The sequence below is a fragment of the Giraffa tippelskirchi genome, chromosome 2 (assembly GCF_054371585.1).
Source record: "Giraffa tippelskirchi isolate mGirTip1 chromosome 2, T2T-mGirTip1v1.2.pri, whole genome shotgun sequence".
NCBI lineage: Eukaryota > Metazoa > Chordata > Mammalia > Artiodactyla > Giraffidae > Giraffa > Giraffa tippelskirchi.
Genome location: NC_137276.1, coordinates 13,433,680 through 13,453,940, shown reverse-complemented (window position 1 = coordinate 13,453,940; position 20,261 = coordinate 13,433,680). Strand labels below are relative to the sequence as shown.

The 20,261-nt window shown below is 39.6% G+C and overlaps 1 protein-coding gene across 4 annotated transcripts in view; it reads right to left on the bottom strand.

Annotated features, from left to right (window-relative positions):
- Positions 1-20,033, bottom strand: part of RAB11FIP2 (RAB11 family interacting protein 2) — a 44,199-nt gene extending 24,166 nt beyond the window's left edge. Inside the window, exons 1-4 of one of the 4 annotated variants that reach the window (XM_081536532.1) lie at positions 19,865-20,033; positions 18,820-19,045; positions 12,827-13,269; positions 11,652-12,117 (exon numbers count right to left, since the gene is read on the bottom strand). In XM_081536532.1, coding sequence (XP_081392658.1) covers positions 11,652-12,117; positions 12,827-13,269; positions 18,820-18,956 — 1,046 coding nt within the window. In that variant the 5' untranslated portion in view covers positions 18,957-19,045; positions 19,865-20,033. Of the gene's footprint in view, positions 1-5,274; positions 5,417-11,651; positions 12,118-12,826; positions 13,270-18,819; positions 19,766-19,864 lie in introns of those variants that run through there. The other 3 variants (XM_081536524.1, XM_081536539.1, XR_014067469.1) reach the window with 3 other exon arrangements.
- Positions 20,034-20,261: the final 228 nt, after the last annotated feature.

The window sequence follows — 20,261 nt, the reverse complement described above, 5'->3', positions numbered from 1 at the left end:
ATATTTAAAAATTAAAGCTTTATTATTATGAAGGGTAACCACAGGTGATGTGGACAAAGTAGTCCAAAAAGAAATGCTCTAAACATCGAAGCAGGAGGCCTACAAAAGTGGTGCACAAAGAAGGGAAAAGCATAAAAGAAAGAGAAGTTATTCTCTTAGTGAGAAACTGACAAAAGGGATCCAAAGGGGGCAAGATTTGGTAAAGCCAAAGCCACTGGAGAGAAATACATGTAGTAATTACAGTGTTAAGGTGAATACAGTTTAAATGCATTAAGTCCATAAGCAGTTACAGAAATGTGCATTCTTGTGTTCAAAGAAGCCAAAGTATTTTCCAGGTTTCAAAAACAAACTCTCATGAACTGTTATTAGGTTAATACTAACTTCCTTGTCTCCGATAACTCAAAATACGTAATTCCTATTCTCTAAAAACAAAATTCTAAAATAAACAAGACAGCATCACATTAAAAACACAGAAAACTCAAACCTCTTCATGAAGACTGAAATGCCAAGTTTGATTCACAGACTAAAGATCTAACACTGCTACAAAACAGTTTTTACAGCACTGTGATTCATCAGATTTAAGACACTGATTAAAGACACATCACTGCAATAATCCTCGTTTTTTCTCCTTTACCAGTCCCCCAACATCCCTCCCCTACACACACATACACACACACACACGCAGAATAGTCATATCCCATCTATGTTAGTCCAGAAATGTATCTCAGAGATGTTCCCTTCTTTCCATCCTCACCGCCAAGTGACCTTTATCAAACTCTCACCTCAACAATCATGGTAACTTCCTAACTTGTTCTCTTGCTCCAAGGCCTCCTCCCTGCTGCCACTCCTGGCCCCAGGAAACCCCCATACTACAGAATACCTACGATATTACTCTGATCGTATCACAACCCAATTAAAAAATCTTTCATAGTACCCCAATGCTGATATAGTGTCTAGTCTTTAGCATGGAATTTAGACCTAATTTTTATGTGCCTGTTTTGATGAGCTCTTAGAGCAGGATTTGTATCTTAATAACCTCTGCTATCCTTATATATAGCAAATATGAAAGCGAAAGTGTAGTTGCTCAGTCGTGTCCGACTCTTAAGAACCCCATGGACTGTAGCCCACCAGGCTCCTCCTATATCCCAGCACGAGACATAGGTTTTATCTTATTCATCCAAAAATAATGAAAGCTGAAAACATCATTTGATTTTCAGATCTGAAATTCAGAGAAAGTCATCCTGATGGACTGGAGCAGACACACTGAGGAAGCAATGGAATGAATTAGAAGACCTGCAAGAGCTTTCTTCATATCCTTAATCTTTAGTGTAACATGTTTTAATAAAGGCTTCCAGACTGAGAGCTTTCTGAACCAGATCTCAACTCATACCCCAACAATTTCAAGTTTACACAGGAAATAACTAGATCGAGTATCTGAAATTGAGACTATCTAGTCTCCGACTTAAAGGTTCCCTAACAGTATGATGGGAGGGACCCTTGTGTATTATGTAAAAAGCAAACTGATGAAGGACAGTCTTCTCTGGCCTCGATCCTGACTGTTATAAAGCGGTCAGAGAAAGTGGACTGCCCATTTGGAACAGGCAGTTTTAGTCAACAGCCCATAGGTGAAAAATAAACAGAATAAAAGTCTAAATTTAGAGCCTGGCAGGCTGGAGTCCACGGGGTTGCAAAAAGTCAGACACGAATGAGCGACTAAGCACAGCGCACAGTACGAATCACAGAAGTTACGTCTTTCCAACGTATTGTTCTCAAAGTTCATTAACGGCAATTAATGAAGATTATTAATCTACATGTAACAAGCTTCTTTGCGCTTGTTGATTTTACAAAAAAATAATCCTCTCAAATTCTATCTTAAAGCAAAAAATTTACATATTGATTTATAAAAATTAGTGCATTAAGGTCACTGGAATATAATCTTAATATTTTCCTATCAGAAACATCAAGAAGACTTACATTCTGCATCTTGTATTTGATCATAACAACCTGTTCTCTTTAAGTACTGGACTCGCTATGTGTTATCCTGTGTCCAGTGCCTAAGAGCTCGTTAATTACCTAAACTATATCTCCATAGGTCTTGTTAATTACCCGTCTCCTGTCTCAGAGGACCTTGTTAATAACTTGTACAGTCTCTCTAAAGAGGTCCTAACAACACATTAAAATTAAAGATGCTTTTCTTTTAGCACCTGTCAAGTGCTGTAAATTGAGAAATTTTCACATCAGTTTATTAGCCTACAGTAGTTTTTGTGGATTTTTTTTTTTTGGCTTGTTTTCTTTTCTCAACAGATTCTCTGTGTATCTCAATCTCTCAGCTCAAAATAATAATAACTTAGCAAAGTTTGTCCTTTTCTGTTAGGGCTTTTTTTGTTTTCAATTTTGAAGTCTATAAATATCAATTTGCATTAGTAAGTTAGCAAAAGGATAGCATGGTTGGTATCTTCAAATTAACCCATTGGGAGATGTACCAATTAATGAGAGCTATTATAATGAGTATTAGGATGACAAAGGGTAAAAAAGTTTCAAGTCGCATCTGGGGAGTTAGGCATAAAAGTTCTAGTTAGTGTTAAGGGAACTAATCACATCGCATATTTCATGTTCCCAGTCATCGTTTCATTAGATACATTCTGTAAATCCCTGGGCACTAATGGATTAATGGCTCTAAAAATCATCTCGAAAGTTTTTGTTTTCTGTCTCATAAATGAAGCTTCAAATTGTCAGCTGTGTAAAAAAGATTTATAGGCTGCCATGAATAACAGGCAGATTATCTTTAACATTAGACAAATATGGACAAAAAGTAAACACTGCTATTAAAATAAACCTTATGTGGGGGGAGGTTTAATAAACCAAAGACTGTGCTTTAAATTTAAATCAGAAAAAAAATATGTTGTAAGGAACATTATAAAAACAATGGCTTTAAAACTATGAATAGGGTCTTTTCTTTAGGATCATTTGTTTACTCTAACTTTGAAAAATAAATACATAAGTCTATTTTTTAACAGACATATTATAAAACTTCCTAATAATCGTTACACGCTCAAAAGCGTATGGTGATTTTTGCTGTGAAAATTAGAAACACATTTAAATATATATTCTAGGTAACTCTTTTTTTTTTTTGCAGCTTCTAAGAAAAGCATGTTACAATCATCAAAGATACTGGAAAAGACCCTGATGCTGGGAAAGATTGAAGGCAGGAGGAGAAGGGGACAACAGAGGATGAGATGGTTGGATGGCATCACCGACTCAATGGACATGAGTTTGAGTAAACTCCGGGAGTCAGTGATGGATAAGGAGGCCTGGCATGCTGCAGTCCATGGGGTCACAAAGAGTTGGACACAAGTGAGCAAATGAACTGAACTGAACTGATACTATTATACAAAATTGTAAAGTACATGTGATAAATATGAGATCTTGGCCTCAGACACTATGCACTGCCCTAAAAAATAACTGGCTTAAGTTCAGAGCTAAGAAGTGGACAGACTCTTCCACAGCAAATACTGCAAAGGGAAACACAGGCACACACACTATAATAAAGTCAAAGATACTAGGAATGTTATTATACAATATACCATTAAGTTGTCATAGCACAACTAAGAGTTTGTTTACATGGTTTTCACAACTACAATAAGGCAGAAAATAATGAAGGGAAAGCAGGTGCTTTGTGCAGGTCTTAAATAGAAGGATGTTCCCAAACCAAAATTCTCTGGTAAAAATATCTCCCATAAGGTCTTGCACTTCGATGAGCTGCCTCTAACCTCAAACAGCATTAGCTCATCCTACAGAGTAGGCTTATGTTCTTGACTATATATTTTTTAAAAATTTCAGAATAAGACATACACTACAAATTTTTTCCTTGTATGAATGACTTCCCTTAGCCAGGAGGAGTTCTTCAGTCCTAAACTGGAACCGCAGAAGAATACACATCACAAATGGAGGTTCTCTTCAATTTCTTACAGGTAGTGTACAAACACAAGCATGTTTTTTAAATGTTGTTCATCACGACTGATGCCTAGGTGTCGCCTGAATCCTAAAAAACAATCCATCCACAGATGCCATAAATACTCAACAGTCAGACATTTCTGCTTGATCTTCAATGCCTACTATAATTTAGTTGTTTCTTAGCCATTCGACCAAATACATACTTCTCTCCACATCCCTGTTTTAGTCAAGCTGATCTCCTCACTGATCCCTCTACTTACTTAGGGCCCTGCAGACAAAGCTAATATGACTAAACCGTCTCTTCAACTATGAGTTTACCAGCACAACTCCTGATTCCTGTTCATATATAAGTACTTACTGAACTTCTATGAAATAGATGATGTAATTTAGATCAAAAATTTTTAAGCCTGAGAATCAGCAAGAAGTCTTTTTTTTTAACATTGACTTTTATTTCTGGGCTTATCCACTGAAGATTCTAATTTAGCCTTGCAGTAGGACTCAACTGAGATTTAAAAAAACAAAACAAACCAAACCCAGGTGCCCCTGATGATCAGCACTGAGGACATGCAGTGGTCCAGGTGCTGCGTGCATGTGCTCAGTCGTGTCTCTCTGTGCCCCCATGCACTGTTGCCCGTGGGCTCCTCTGTCCCTGAGGTTTTCCAGGCAAGAATACTAGAGTGGGTTGCCATTTCCTTCTCCGAGGAATCTTCCTGATCCAGGGATCAAACCTGCATCTCCTGCACTGGCAGGTGGATTCTTTACCACTGAGCCATCTGGGAAGCCCCTGGGTGCTGCAGGCACCCACAAAAGAAGATACAGCACAACCGTTCAGTAGTTTACACAGGTTAGTTGGGAAAACTAAAACCAAGACAGAATAAACATTGTTTGGCAATTACGTTCTATATCAGCAGAATTCCACAGAAGGGAACACTGTTATCAATCAAGATAGGATTAAAGAGTTTTCAACATCAAGGATAGTCTGAGGACACTCAGAGATTAGTGAAGAGTGCATTTCACAGCTGAGCCAAGGAACGGAACTGGCCAGGCTTACAGGGACCTCAGGGTAGAGAGGTGCAATAAAGAAATGAACCCACTTGGAACAGAAAGGTGAAGTATACTAAAAGAAAAGCTGAACAGTTAAGAAAAGCCTAAAACACAATAATCCTTGACAATCAAAAACAGACATTTTCGGTGTTGCAAACCAGTGACTCTGAAAGTGTTTTGAATTAGGCTTTCTTAAATAGAACAAGAGGCATTATGGCCTAAATGCTAAATAACGATGCTACGTGCTATTATACATAAATGCAAACATCACAGTAATTTAATATTCTGAAAATTTATTATTCACGACAAGGTTCAGCAGTTATTGTTGTTGATGAAGTGGCCTTCCACGTGCATTCAGGGACCCTGTCTATGGCTATCCAAAGACCTCCATCCAGTTAGTACAGGTTCAGCAGATTATCTGTGTAAAAGGTCAAGTAATAAATATTTTTGGCTTTGTGGGTCATACGGTCTCTGCCATAACTACTCAACTCTACCATTACAGGACAAAAGCAGCCATAAACAAATGGGCAAGCTGCATTCCAATAAAACCTTATTTCCAAAAAACAGGCAGCAAGCCAGATTTGGCCCACAAGCCTAGCTTGCCAACCTTCTGTCCAGGGTATGGTGAAAGCTCAGGAATATGGAGGGCTGTATAGGAGGTTTTCATGGACTAGCCCTAAAACTGGTATACATTCACTCCCCAGTACCTGCAAAGTATCGGTTCTAAGACCCCAGATTACTCAGCCCTCTAGATGTTCAAGCCCCTCATATAAAAATGCCTAGTATTTGCATGTAACCTACACACATCCTTCCTGTATACTTGAAATCATCTCTAGATTACTTATAACACCCAACACAATGTAAGTGCTACCTGAATAGTTGAAAATACAATGTAAATACTGTGTAAATGGCTGCCAGCAAGCAGCAAGTTCAAGTTTTACTTTCTGGAACTTTCTAGAATTTTTTCCCCCAAATATTTTTGACCCGAGATTGCTCGATTCCATGGATGCAAAGAACCTAGGGATATGGAGGGACAGACCATTCTTCTTTTCCACTAAGTCTTCAGTAAGCCAGAACTCGGTCACCTGTCCCCACCTAAGAGAACAGTCTAGCTGTGACTCTGTTCTAAAAAAAAAAAGCAAATCTGCTTTGCTGAACATACCCACCTATTTCCACTTTTCAGAGGGAAAATAGCCCAGTGTTGAAGAATTAGTCATGAACAAATTATTGAAAATGGTATAACAAACATTCAGGAATATTGGTTTTTGGAAAGTTAAATATTGCTGATGTAAAAAAAAAAAATCACTATTTTTCTGATTATTTAACTGTAGGGTTAATCACGTAACATTAACTGATACTGATGCTGCTAAACCACCTGTGATTTGTAATTAGAAACAGGAGGAGCAATACTTTTAAAACATAAACAACTCAACACCAACAGTAAACTGATAAAACATTCTTCTGAAAACTACAAGAATTCCAGCTACACTTTCACATACATGTATAGTAGGACTTCTACAGCACACCAAGTGTTAGAATGTTATCCAGACTTGTTAGAGCTGGCATCCAGGACACACACACTACTATGCACTCAAACCCAGTAGTTTTCTCTGGGTCTGCAGCTAAACTATGTTTATTACCTGGTTGCACTCAGGCTAGGACATGATTGATTGAACACTGCCCAATGGAACACCAGCGGAACAAGTAGTGGGTACCACTGGCACGCCTGGCACATAAAGACATCCACATGATCCTCCACTCTTTTTCTCTGCTGCACAGCCTTGGGGGACGCACATTAAACAGCAGTATTACAAGGAAAGAGCCTGGTTCCTGAGCAACCGTGTGGAGCCAAGAAACAGCATGGAACAAAGCACTCATGTGTCATGATAAGGAGGGATAAGCTTTAACTGGACCAAGCCAATGAGATCTAAGGTTGTTTATTGCAGCTGGTAATCTACCCTAACTATTATAATACAGAATTCTTAACAAACTTTAGAAATGTGCCAGTCAGAATATGAATATTGCATTTTAGTAGTCCTTTAAGACTCATTTAGATTTCTAACCATCTTTTGTTGTTGCTGTTTAGTCACTAAGTCGTGTCTGACTCTTTCGCGACCCCATGGACTGTAGCCCGATGTCCATCAGATTTCCCAAGCAAAATACTGGAGTGGAATCCTGTTTAGTTGTATATGAAAATGCACACATTTGCCTTTATGGATCTGTTGCTGGTCTATCAGAAAGACCTTCACAGCCCACACTGAGCTAGAAGCAGGGGGCTAAGGGAATGAGGGGATGATAGGAGTATTTTAGGAAATCCATCTGCCATACCACATTCATTTATTCAAAAACTGCTTGCCAATACCTGCTACCTACTATTATGCTGGAGATTAAGGGTTAAAAGATGAATGAAATGCAGGCTCTGTCATCATGTTGTTCATGGAGGTGAGAGGGGTAAAGTGGTCGGATTAGTGAACAGGGAGATGCCCACAGAAAGGAAGACCTAGGGACGACGACCAGGCTGCAGCACAAGAACAGTTACTTCCGGTCAGAGAAGTGGGGGTAGGTAAGAGGAAAGAGACTGAGAATTAGCAACTGTGGGGAAAGGGATTTCAAAGAGCCCTGCTCTTTGTTGAAGTAACCCAACAAAAAGCTAGCTCATTTCCTCTCTCAGTTTTACGTAAGACTATGGAATCTATTCCAAGAACAGAAGCAAAATGCAGTAACTTCTGTGATTACTACGTGATTTTGTCAGCTCGACTTTACTTACAAACAAATAAAAACTCTAACTTTCAAGAAAGTGTTCCTTAGTACAACTTTTTTGGCATAAGGAAAATTCTCCAGTCGTGATCACACACATTATTAAGCCAGAGGGTAACAATATGGTTCCCACGTATCTGCGATCACAGGGAACCAGTTTACTCAAAGAACAAAATTCAGTTCCACATCTACATATTTCACCCTTCACTTTGTTCAGCATTCTCACAGACACTGGTCACAGGAGTCCAGAAGACTCTGTAAATAAGATCTATTTAGCATTACTGGAAAAAAAAAATTCACACCATGTGTCCTAATGATGCGAGTCTATAGTTTCAAAAGTGCATTTGGTTTAGATGTTAAGGTAAGAAATCGAAAATGTCCCATATAACTGAGAAATGCTACTGGAAGGAAAAATATGAACAGACCAAACTATCTCAACTATATCCTTTCTAACTCCACTTGAGACAAAGTTGCTTTCCAAAAATTAGAACTGCACTCTCTTCCTAGATCTATTTATTGTCAATCCTTCTATTAATTTACCTCTAAAAGAAGCTCCTTGGAAGGGAAGCTATGACAAACCTAGATAGTGTATTAAAAAGAGACATCACTCTGCTGACAAAGGTCCGTACATTCAAAACTGATTTTTTCAGTAGTCATGTACAATGTGACAGCTGGTCCATAAAGACGGCTGAGTGCTGAAGAATTGATGCTTTTGAATTGTGGTGCTGGAGAAGACCCTTTAGCATCCCTTGAACTGCAAGGAGATCAAACCAGTCAATCCTAAAGGAAATCAGTCCTGAATATTCACTGGAAGGGCTGATACTGACACTGAAGCTCCAATACTTTGGCCACCTGATGCAAAGAGCTGACTCACTGGAAAAGACCCTGATGCTGGGAAAGACTGAAGCAAAAGAAGAAGGGGGCAGCAGAGGGTGAGATGATTAGATGGCATCACCAACCCGATGGACATGAATTTGAGGAAACTCCAGGAGTTAGCAGAGGACAGAGGAGCATGGCGGGCTAAGTCCATGGGGTCACAAAGAATTGGACATGACTTGGTGACGAAACAACAACAAACCCCTTTACTGCAAATGTTTTCCATTTACCACGAAGATGGCTTGTGACATAAAAAGGAAGAGTAACTTCGCAGGAATCTACAGATGTTTTTGTCTTCATAGTTGGCATCTTATGAATATGAAGAGAAAATTTTTAAATTAAAAAACCTATTGTTTTTTCACTACTTGCAATCATTTTATACATATATCATCTTGCTGTTGTTCAGTCACCAGTTGTGTCCGACTCTTGCAATCCCATGGACTGCAGCATAACAGGCTTCCCTGTCCGTAACTATCTCTCAGAGTTTGTCCATTGAGTCAATGATGCCACTGAACCATCTCATCCTCTGTTGACCCTTCTCCTCCTGCCCTCAATCTTTCCCAGCCATCTGAGTCTTTTCCAATGAGTCAGCTCTTCACATCAGGTGGCCAAAGTATTGGAGCTTCAGCATCAGTTCTTCCACTGAATATTCAGGGTTGATTTCCTTTAGGATTACAACTCTAATTTTGATAGAAACAGCATTAATATTGAAGTAACCCAAAACAAAGCCTCAATTTGGCAAAATGACACACTCACTTTTAAAACATTAATTTTTAAGTTCATGTAAACAGCCAAGTATAAGGCAATTAAAAATTTGAGGACACCTATTTTTCCACATACTGCCATAATTTAAAAATCATTTTCCTACCAAGTCCCACTGTTTTTGCTTTTCTTTGACTCTAAAATTATGTAAATTATCCAGTCTCTAAGTTATCTCAGATAGTTCTTGGCAATAACTTTATTCAAAAAAAGTTTAGTTAAGGAAGGGGGAAAAGCAACCACATTTCTATTTACCTCTGTAGTTTCTTAACGCAATATGTGAAGTACAGTATGTAAAATACCAAAATGAAATATTTGAGAATAGCATATCAAAACCATGGACTTCTCAATAAAATATTAATACCATATGATAAAAACATATTTCTTTGAAGTATAGTCTATAAAGAAAACTGAACAATACTTTCCAAAGCTACAGTGAATACCCACTTATTTTGACAAAAGAAGACAAAAGAAATACTAGCTTTCCCTGGAAAACTCTAAACGCATGTTTTAAGAGATCAGAAGACAGGCAGGAGATCACAAGCCTAAAAAGGCGATTATTAGTACTATTTTCTGTTTATAGTGGGACAAAACAAAGCAATGTTCTTGAACAAAGTATGACACGGCACTATATAAAATGTAACAGCAACCACTGTTTATGGGTTCCCTATTTGGGGCCTGGCTTTATGCCATGTACTTTATCATTAATTGTCCCCCAATCCTACTGAGAACGTCTCATTTTCCTTATTTCAAAGACAGAGATGCAGAAGTTGAGAGAGGTCACAGAGCCACTGAGCCAGGTTTCTCACTGGAGTCTGACCACCACACATTCTTGCTCGGGAAAGAACGTCTATGTTCCACGGCAAACAGTCTACCATGCTCCTCCGTGATAACTGCATAAGACTCTAATGCTGCTGCTGCTGCTAAGTCTCTTCAGTCGTGTCCGACTCTGTGCAACCCCAGAGATGGCAGCCCACCAGGCTCCGCCATCCCTGGGATTCTCCAGGCAAGAATACTGGAGTGGGTTGCCATTGCCTTCTCCAGTGCATGAAAGGGAAAAGTGAAAGTGAAGTCGCTCAGTCATGTCCGACTCTTAGCGACCCCATGGACTGCAGCCCACCAGGCTCCTCCGTCCATGGGATTTTCCAGGCAAGACTAATGGAGTGGGATGCCATGCCTTCTCCATAAGACTCCAATAGATTCATCTTATTTTTTGCTTGAGGTTTTCTTAATCAACTATTCCACCATTCATTTCTGCAAAATGCATCATCTGACTTAAGTCATACAGTTCCAACCTGTACTAAGGAATTAGAAAAGTACTATTAACATAACTGAAAACTCAAGGATTTTGACAATCTAAACCTTATCATGATAGATTATTTCTATAAGTCATCATTACAGATACTCTGTGATGTATTTACAGCACCCCCAAGGTTCAGTGGATTCCAAAAAACATTACTCCAGATAGCCATTTAATAAGGATGTACGTGCATGCTAAGTAGCTTCAGTCATGTTCAACTCTTTGTGACCTTATTGGCAGTAGCTTGCCAGGCTCCTCTGTTCACAGAATTTTCCAGGCAAGAATGCTTGAGTAGGTTGTCATGCCCTCCTCCAGGGTATCTTCCAGATCCAGGGACTGAACCCACGTCTCTTCAGTCTCCTGCATTGGCAGGCAGATTCTTTACCACTAGTGTCACCTGGGAAGCCCTTAATAAGGACAGTCAACACCTATTATGAAAACCAAGGGCTTCCAAGGATAGAGAAACCTGACAGACTTCAAGTCCATGGGGTCACAAAAAGTTGGACACAACTGAGAACTAACACTCTCAACAAAAACTATTAGTACTTAACTTAAGCCAGTATTTCTTAAAGAATAGTCCATAGGCTGCTATTGGTCTACAACCAATTGATGAAAAATAACACCTAGAAACCCAACTCATCATTTAAGATTTCTGGCTTGAATTTGCACCCACTGGTGATTCCCTCTCACCACACCTCATCAAATGCTAGTTTTCTTCATAAGTTTCTGGCCAGCATTAAATAGAAAGAAATACAATGTAGTGGAGATTAAGAATCTTTTATCCTTCTAAGATAAAAAGTTCAGTTCCAAAGATATACACACTGCCTGGCTCCAGAATTAATTATAAAAACAAGATTAGCATTTTTCTCAAGTAAAATGAAAGGAATTTAAAAAGGATATTTGATACTTTCAAGTATAATATTTTCCAAAATAGCACAACTTCCCCCACATTTAAGCTTACCTTGAAGATGGCATTATATTTGAAGCCCTGAATTTTGTTGTAAACGGATTAGTTGATTCATAATCAAAATAGTCCTGCCGATGTTCACTAAATGCATTAGGTGATTTCAAGTCACAAGGGCTATCAGCTCCCCCGTTGTTAAGTTTATCAGATCTTCTATCTTTTTTTCCAGTCACTCTTTCAAAGAGGCTGACTTTCTCCCTTTTTTCTCTCTTGTTTTCTTTTCTTACTTCAATTGATTTTGAAAATAAATTCACACTGCTGTCCCATGATTCACTGCTTTCTTCAAATGGATTTTTCTTCCTTGGCAGTGTTGCAAATTTTTGGGGTAATGAAGCAGTCACATTTGTAAATGGGTCATTTTGTCTTCCGAAAGACGATTCACCTTCATCCACACTGCTGTCAGGTTGGTTCATTTTAGAAGTATCAAAGCTTAATGTTCTTCTGTGTGGAGATTTGAGACTTCCTGCAAACAATTTTGTAGTTAGTACATAATCAGTGACACATTATATCACACTATTTGACACATCCTGTGTGCATACTGCTGCTTTTAGAATGAGAGCAATTAGCTATTTAAAGATATTAACCTTTTAAAATAATCAAGGAAAACAATCTTAAAATGCTAAGGTATAGCAGTATGTAGGCTAATAACAATTAGTATCTTGCTAGACAATTAGTAATCTACTCAGCTCAGAATGAAACAATCACATAAACAAATTATAATGTTAAAACTAAAGGTTCTGATCAGCATTATAGTGCTACATAAATTCTCATTGTTTTTTCATCAGTAGTATTAAATTTACTTTCTTATTTCTGAACAGTAAGATTCTTTTCTGGGAAAATTCTGATGAAATGGAATATTCATTTATGTTTCAGGCTTCTGAGGCAGGAGAAATGACAGGTGAAAAAAAAAAAAGCCAGACCATGAAAAGAGACCAAGATTCACTTTTATTATCTAATTCTATAAATACAGTATTGAATGCAGACAAGCTCTGTCTTTAAACTTACCAATTTTGAGTGTAGCAGGTACTCAATAAGTATCTGCTGACTAATTTAGAAAATACTAGCAAGAAACCTCAGTTTTTATTCTCTAACTTTAGAAGTCAAACTTTAAAAATTAAGAAGGTAGTTCAGATCATGGAGGATCAACTAGAAAGAATGCATACATCACTTACCACTCTCCGGAACTGCTCCAAAGGAATCTATCTGGCGGCCAAGAAGATGCGTTTGAGCAACAGTTCCAGACTTCAGCTTCTCCGAGCATACGTGGGCTCCAGTTAAATCAGACATTGAATGTGCTGAAGAGAGTCGCTGAGGACCCAAAAGGAAAGGCTTTTTTGGTTTAGATTTCATCTGTATTTCACTACTTGAAAATTCAGTATTGGCATCAGGCATGTGAGAACTTGGAATGATTGCAGAAGATGTATCAGAAAATGTCCCATCATTTTTTCTACCTTTCATCTTATCTTTTAATTTTGCAAAAGGAGATCTTGTTTTGTCCTTCATTGATAAGTCAAACATACTTGCTGTCATATTGTTCCTCATAAATTGAATATTGACCTTTATCTCACCCCTGTTTTTGGCTCTTTTTCCTTGTTTGGATTCTAATCTAAACCACCTTAAAGAGAAGGAAAAACTGGGTTGTAATATGTAATGAAGAGAGGATTATCGAGCTCTGTTGTATACAAATAGCTTTTTAGGTAAAGTTACTCTACATCAAGGCAATCTAAGCACTGAAGGAGAAACTGTCAGCCAGAGGGCTTCTGGTTTTATTCATGGCTTACATTTAAAAAAACAGGGAGGTCTCTGCCACGTATCACATACAGAAGGAATCAGTCTTTTTTGAAAAGCCATTTAGACAACTTTTTCTTTCATGATTTGAAAATCACGCATCAAAATTTCTCACCAATCACAGCTATTATGTTCCCATCTAGTGCACGTGTGGCTCGTGGCTGAAGAATATTTTTTAGCATTAAAAGACCCTGAGGTAGACCCTGAAATAATTCATCACTACATACTATTTTTGAGCACCATAAAATAATAAATAACCAAACTTTTAATAAAATAATATCCAGCCTCTGTCCCAAAATAGTTCTTCTGTAAAAGGTATTAAAAAAATGTTAACATGGGAGACTACTCCATACAGCTTGTTCATCATGAAAACTGCTTACGATGTAAATTGTGTGCGTGTGTGCTAAGTCACTTCAGTCGTGTCCGACTCTTTGCCACGCTATGGACTGTTGCCCGCCAGGCTCCTCTGTCCATGGAACTGTCCAGGCAAGAATACTGGAGTGGCTTGCCATGCCCTCCTCCAGGGAATCTTCCCCACTCAGGGATCGAACCTGTGTCTCCTGCAGCTTCTACATGGCAGGCAGATTCTTTACCACTGAGCCAACGGGGAAGCCCACAATATAATTTAGATTTATACAAAATGGGTCAAAGCCTCTTCCTGAATAAAATATGCAAAGTAAGTAAAAATGCAAGAAGTGACAAATGGTAATAAATCTTGTAAAGTATTTTTGAAGAAAAAAAGAAAGCTTAAATGCTTCCTCTTAGAATCTCTTTGTTTCAGTAACTTGCTACTGTGACAATGCCAAATAAAACATATTTTAACTGGACCCAAATCTTATGCTTTTAGTCACGTCAGTGAATTACACTGCCCATTTTCAAATGATGTGTAAAATGCAAAATTTATTTTGCTTTATTTACAGTATTTTTTATCCATGAGAACTTCTCCAGTTGTTGGTGTCATAAATGGTCAGTTTATAGGGCAAACAGCCAAAAAAACTACAAACTCCAGCAGAGATGAGAGTTCCCACAATGTTTTCATATTACTTAAACAATGAAGAATAATATCCATTCCTGCAGACAGGTCATTATTTAAATACAGTTCTGCAAGTGTTAAATTTTCTTAAATAACTCAGATCTAATTTTACAGAATACACCAGAAGCTACATTTACTATTAAGTGGAACACTAGTTTCTAAGGTCTTTCCACGCAAAAGAAAACTGGCACAAAATATGTACATATATATATATATATATACACATACATATATATATACCAGCTACATCTTAGAAAGTAACATGCAAGCGAAATATTTTCAATTTAATCAGTTAAGATCTAGCTGCATCAAACAAGCAACTTTTAAAAAACAGAAAGTCTTATAACAGAAAGCATTAACCTGAGACCCTAAATAGAGAAAATCCTTTATCTGAGGCAAATGGTGAAATGTGAAAACTCAGAGACTAGAAATAAAAAATAACAGCAATAAACTCTGTGGAATAGAGAACCTTCAACAACACAAAGTTGAACACTCACAAAGCCTGAAAACAAAGCAAGGTTATATACCCAATTATTAACTCACAATTTTGGAAAACAGAGCATTTTCGGGATGCGGGGGAATCCTGATGGATGACCCGTGAGAAATGCTCTGTTAGTATTGCAGGTTATTCAGAAAATAGGTGAATCCACTTTGCAAGAAAATGTGCTCCCACCCCGTCAAATCCCCAAACAAAACAGAACCCAACAAAAACACCAAGCATGTCAGATCTGTGTATGTAACAAAGCACAGCAAATCTGAGGGGAAAAAAATCGATAACAGAATTTTAGAAAAGAGACCAAATAAATCATTTAGTCCAAAATCCTTATTTCACAGAAGAGGAAACTCAGGCACAGAGAATAAGTAGCTTATTAACGTCAGACTGGAGTCAACAAGGAAAACAGACAAAGCTGACCAGTAACAGCTGCAAGAAAATAGTAGTTCTTCTGTATTTAATGAACCACATATATGTTAATAAGGTTAAACGCATACCAGGTATATCACAGGACACTGTATTTAATCAGGAGACTCAAGAGCCAATAACAAGGGCAACGTAGGTTTTGTCTTGCTGGAGTGTAAGCTTCTTGAAGGCAATTTTCCTTGCACTAAAGAAATGTTTACTGAATTTTCATTTCTAGAGCTATATTCTTAAAACAACAATACTACAACTCTGTGTATGTCTTTGTGTATGTTGCACCATTTTGTTTTCTGGTTAAGAAAAGCTGAAGACTTACGTAAGCTTTAATGGATAAAAGCAAGTCAGTGTTTGAATATAAACTCTAAATACAGAATTTTCCATCCTCCTTGACCAAAAAAAGTAAAACACACAAAAAAACCCCAAAGACCCAACTGCAAAGAACTTTAACAAACATACCAACTCAAAATATAGGCGTGACAAATAACTCTAACTGCTTTGTTTGGAAAGTGATATAAGAGCGAAGTATTAATGAGACCTTCAAGAGTCATTCCAGAGATAGCACTTGTTTTCCCTGGCTTCAAAAAAGATAAAAGGAAGACATAGCATTTGAAGCTTAGTGGATTAATGCTGATTTTATTTTTTCACCTCTGGAGTGCTGGATTTAAACTGTACATGGCCTCTGTTTAATTTTTGAGTGGGCACAGGTCCATGTTCAAAAACCACCACACATGTGGGAGCTATTCCCAAGCAATTGGTGCTGTGTGGTCAGAAATGGGACAAGATTGGCAGGAAGAGTGCCAGAGGCCAGGACGCAGGTGCACCGCACAGCCGCACACACAAGTCCTAAAACCTGCATATGTTTGAGTTATACCTAACTTAGGGACTCGGATGGTTATTACTTTTCATGAGCATTAAAAACAAACAAAAAAATCAACATTGCCCACTTCTGCTGTTAAAAAAAAAATCAATCAATACGACATAACAGCATGAACAATTTAACCATTCTATTATTAAGTACCATATTGTTTCCTTAAACCTTGTGCCCGAACCAACCCAGACACCCATTAAAACAGGAAATACTGAAAAGTTCTCTTTCTAGGCCCCACTCATGAAAGTGTTCTGGCTCAGGCCCTTTATCCCTCTCCTTAAAAGAAGAAAAAAAGCTTTTAATTTCAAGGTATAAAAATAAATAAAGTGATACATTTAGCCAGCACACTTCTTTGCTTATCATGGAAAACAAGCTGTAAATACTTGTCTTTAGTGTCAAGAGTAGTAAGTGTCACACCCAGCAGTTCCATAGGACTTCCAAATCAGCTGGTCGCCTTCATCACCCATACCCGTTTTCTAAAAAGCACTTAGGAATATGCTGACAAGGCCCAGCAATGTGCAGAATGTTAAATATCTTTCTTGCAATACACCGGTGGCTCAAGTCTGTCTCTTACCGGGCCGTATGTATAGCTGTGGTGCAAAAGGAAGCTATTAACTATATTAAAAAACTAGAAATATTACGAATAAAGAGATCTCATTAAATACGTGGTCTCCATTTAGCCACAAAGAAAATATTAGGGATTTAATAACATGAAAAAATCACTTTGAATGCAATAACATCACAAGCACTGTTGATAACATTTAAACGCATTCTTCCCCCCAAAAATTCGAATCCATTTTTTTTAGTAGCCAACAGAGAATTTCTGTAGGGAGACGATGGTATCAGTGTATTGCTTATAGCCAAACTTATTGTAACTGTGATGCTGCCAAAGATAAGGAGTAAAACAAGAAGAAACTTTAAAAGTGTATTCCATCTTCAGAATCCCTGGGTTCACAGTCGGGCCTACTTTCACTTGGAACATTTCTATCTCAGAGGAGGCCTGTAGTATATCATTCATTAACACTAAAAGTACTTCAAATGTAGTATCAAATTTGAAGATGCAATAAACTTAAAAAAATTTACATTCACAACACTTTTAAGTATTATTTAGTAAGGTCATCCAAAATTGGCAATTTGATATAAATTCATCAGTGATTATCCATTTTTCAGTTTAAATATGATGAAGAACTCGTAAGAGGTAACTGAATGCTACTTCATAATTATCAACCAGTATTATTTAAAAAACTGATATATATTCAACTTTACACTTTATTTAAACCGTTTTCTCTCCTTCTAAAATATTTTCATCTCTTCTGTTTCCTCTGGCATTCCTAGTATTACTTATCTCTCTCTACCCTTTTACCTTACATATATTAAACCTTTAGGTCCTTAGGTAAAGACCTGATTAAAAAAACATTTTTTCAATAAAAGTAAAAATTTCAATCAAGAGAAGTCTGCAGGAAGGTATGTATAGAAAAAACATGACATGGTTGTTTTAAAATATAAGAAAATAACGTGATCTTCAAGAAAGTTTTTAAAAGTGTAAATAAATATCAGTTATAACAGCAAAGCTATTTTTGAAATGTGACGTCCCCTTATAAATTCAACCTATATTTTTCTCCCATTAATTCCATCCACTTTAAACATTCTTTCAGAGTAATTGTAAGTTTAAGAAAGGGGTATCACAATCTCAGAAAACATACTATTTTTCAATTTAAGACGTAATATCCTAGTTTTAACTTATGGTTTTTTAAATTAGAATATATCTAACCCAAGTTTGGAAGTCATATTAAAAAGTCCATGTTTTTAATGAATATGTCATTTCATCACAAGAATTTAATCACTGTTTCCACTCTGATAGCATTTCATTCGGTCTAATCACACTGGCTTTGCAGAACTAACTTTGAAGTAACTGTGTTCAAGAATGAGGAAGGATGTCTGCACATACTTTTAAAACTTTTTTCTTTTAATAGCTTTAGACTCCACCAAGATGTACTGACCCTGAAATCTGAGCTAAAATAAAAGCCAACTGTGTTTATGATGCTGAAATAAAATATTGAGTTCAAATTTGGTAATTCACCACTTGACAGCTTCAGAGTTCAACTACTAAATAATATATATGTGTGTGTGTGGATATAGAGAGAGAGAGAGAGAGAGAAGAGGGCATATTGGCAGATTTACTTTTCTGATGTTCCCTTTTCTGAAAATTGTGATGTTTAAAGACTGTAATAATTTAAAGTGATCAACAACACCACGGCCCAGCCCTCTTATAAGTAGTGAAACAATGTTAATTTACTTAAAATTCTGCGCAAAATGTTCAATTATTGAAGACGTTTACCTCAAACCAGGGTAATGGATCATTCAAGACTCCACTTAAAAAAATGTGTCTTCACAAGGGCTATTTTTACCTCAGATTTATGCAAATATGGTGCTTAAAACTGGGTCATATTTCAGCCCCCAAAAACCAATGCCCCAAGTAGACAAATAATTTCCAAGAACCGAAAACCCACTCAGATAATAGTTAAGCTCCCCCCAATTCAAAATAAATTACGTAACTTACTCTGTTTTCCTTCTTTGTTTGTCCTCAAAGATGTCATTGAGATTGATGGCCACCTGCCCTAAAAACTTATCCAGACCCACCAGGGACCTGTGCATCACTACGAGGAAAAGGATGTATTTCTCCGGATTCCCCTGCATTAGCAGCCCAGGTAGCTCAAAAGAGGCCTCTTCCCTCCAGACTGGCTCGAGGGTCTTCTCAGCCACAGAGGTGGAGTACTTTTCCCTTCCTAGCTGAATGATAGTGTATGTGTCACTGGTGCCACTTTTGCCTTTTGGCTTGAGATCTTTGGCTTGGAGCACGGTGACCTGCACGTGGGTCGGAAACCACTTTTGGGCTTGCTCGGAGAGCATCATTATGTCCTTTTTCTCTGCACCGAGTTCACCAGCGCAGGAAGAGCCCCTCCCGCAGGGAGAGCCTGATGCCTTGATCACTGCATCCTAAGGGCACTTAACGGAGGCAGGCAAACTCACAGCTGCCCGACTCCCTCTAGGGCTGAGGTCCAAACGCCTGGCTGGGGCAGCCCGGGGGCTCGGCTGCTCTGCGGGGGTGGGAGGGTGGGGGGTCCCCTTTCCTCTGGAGAAGCACAGGGGCCCAGCATCACCTGGCCGCGCCGTCCAGGCCTCGCGTCCGCACCTCCACGCTCCGCCGCGCCCCTCCTCGCCCCGGGACGGGCCCTCGGCGGCGGCGGGCGGCTCCCGGGCCTGCCGGGCAGCGGAGGCCCGGCCGCCAAGGCCCCGGCGGAGGGCGGCGGAGGAAAGGAGTGCGCCCCCACGCCCTAATTCTCAGCCCCCGGCCTCCCGCCGGCCTCCTCGCCACCGGGCCGCCCCCCTCCCGCTCGCCCTGCACGAGTCCGCGCGGGCCCAGCCGGGCTCCTCCTCCCGACCCCGGTAATACGAACCGCCGTCGGCTCGCGCGGCCTCGCTCCCTCTAGCAAACCTCTCCCTCCTCCTCCCCCGCGCCTCGGCTCCTCCTCTCGGGCGGGCGTGGGGGCGGGGGCCGATCGCCCGGGGCGGAGTGTGGTGGGGTGGGGGGAGTAGAGTGAGACCTGGGGCGGGGGCCCCCGGCTGCCTCGGCGCGAGAGGACCGCGGGGCGGGCGGCGGGTGCAGGGCGGCGGGCGCGCGGCTCGACCTCGCCGGGCCGGCGGCTCCTAGCACCGAGCGGGCGGCGGCGGCGGCGGCGGCACTTCCGGGTTGGCCTTCTCCATGTTGCTCTCGGGAATGCGACGGGGCGGGGCCGGGCGGGGCCCCGGGGTCAAGGGTCAGCACCTCCCCCGTTGCCCTGGTGACCGGGGGCGTGCCTCGCGGGAGACCGGGAGAGCTCTGCGCTGGTATATTGAGTGTTCCTCCTGCTGGTTCGCACCAGCTTGGGGCTTGGCACTGCGCTGGGCGCAGGGGACGTGGGGACCTGCAGGGGCTGGCAGTTGTGGGGTGGGATGGGGCGG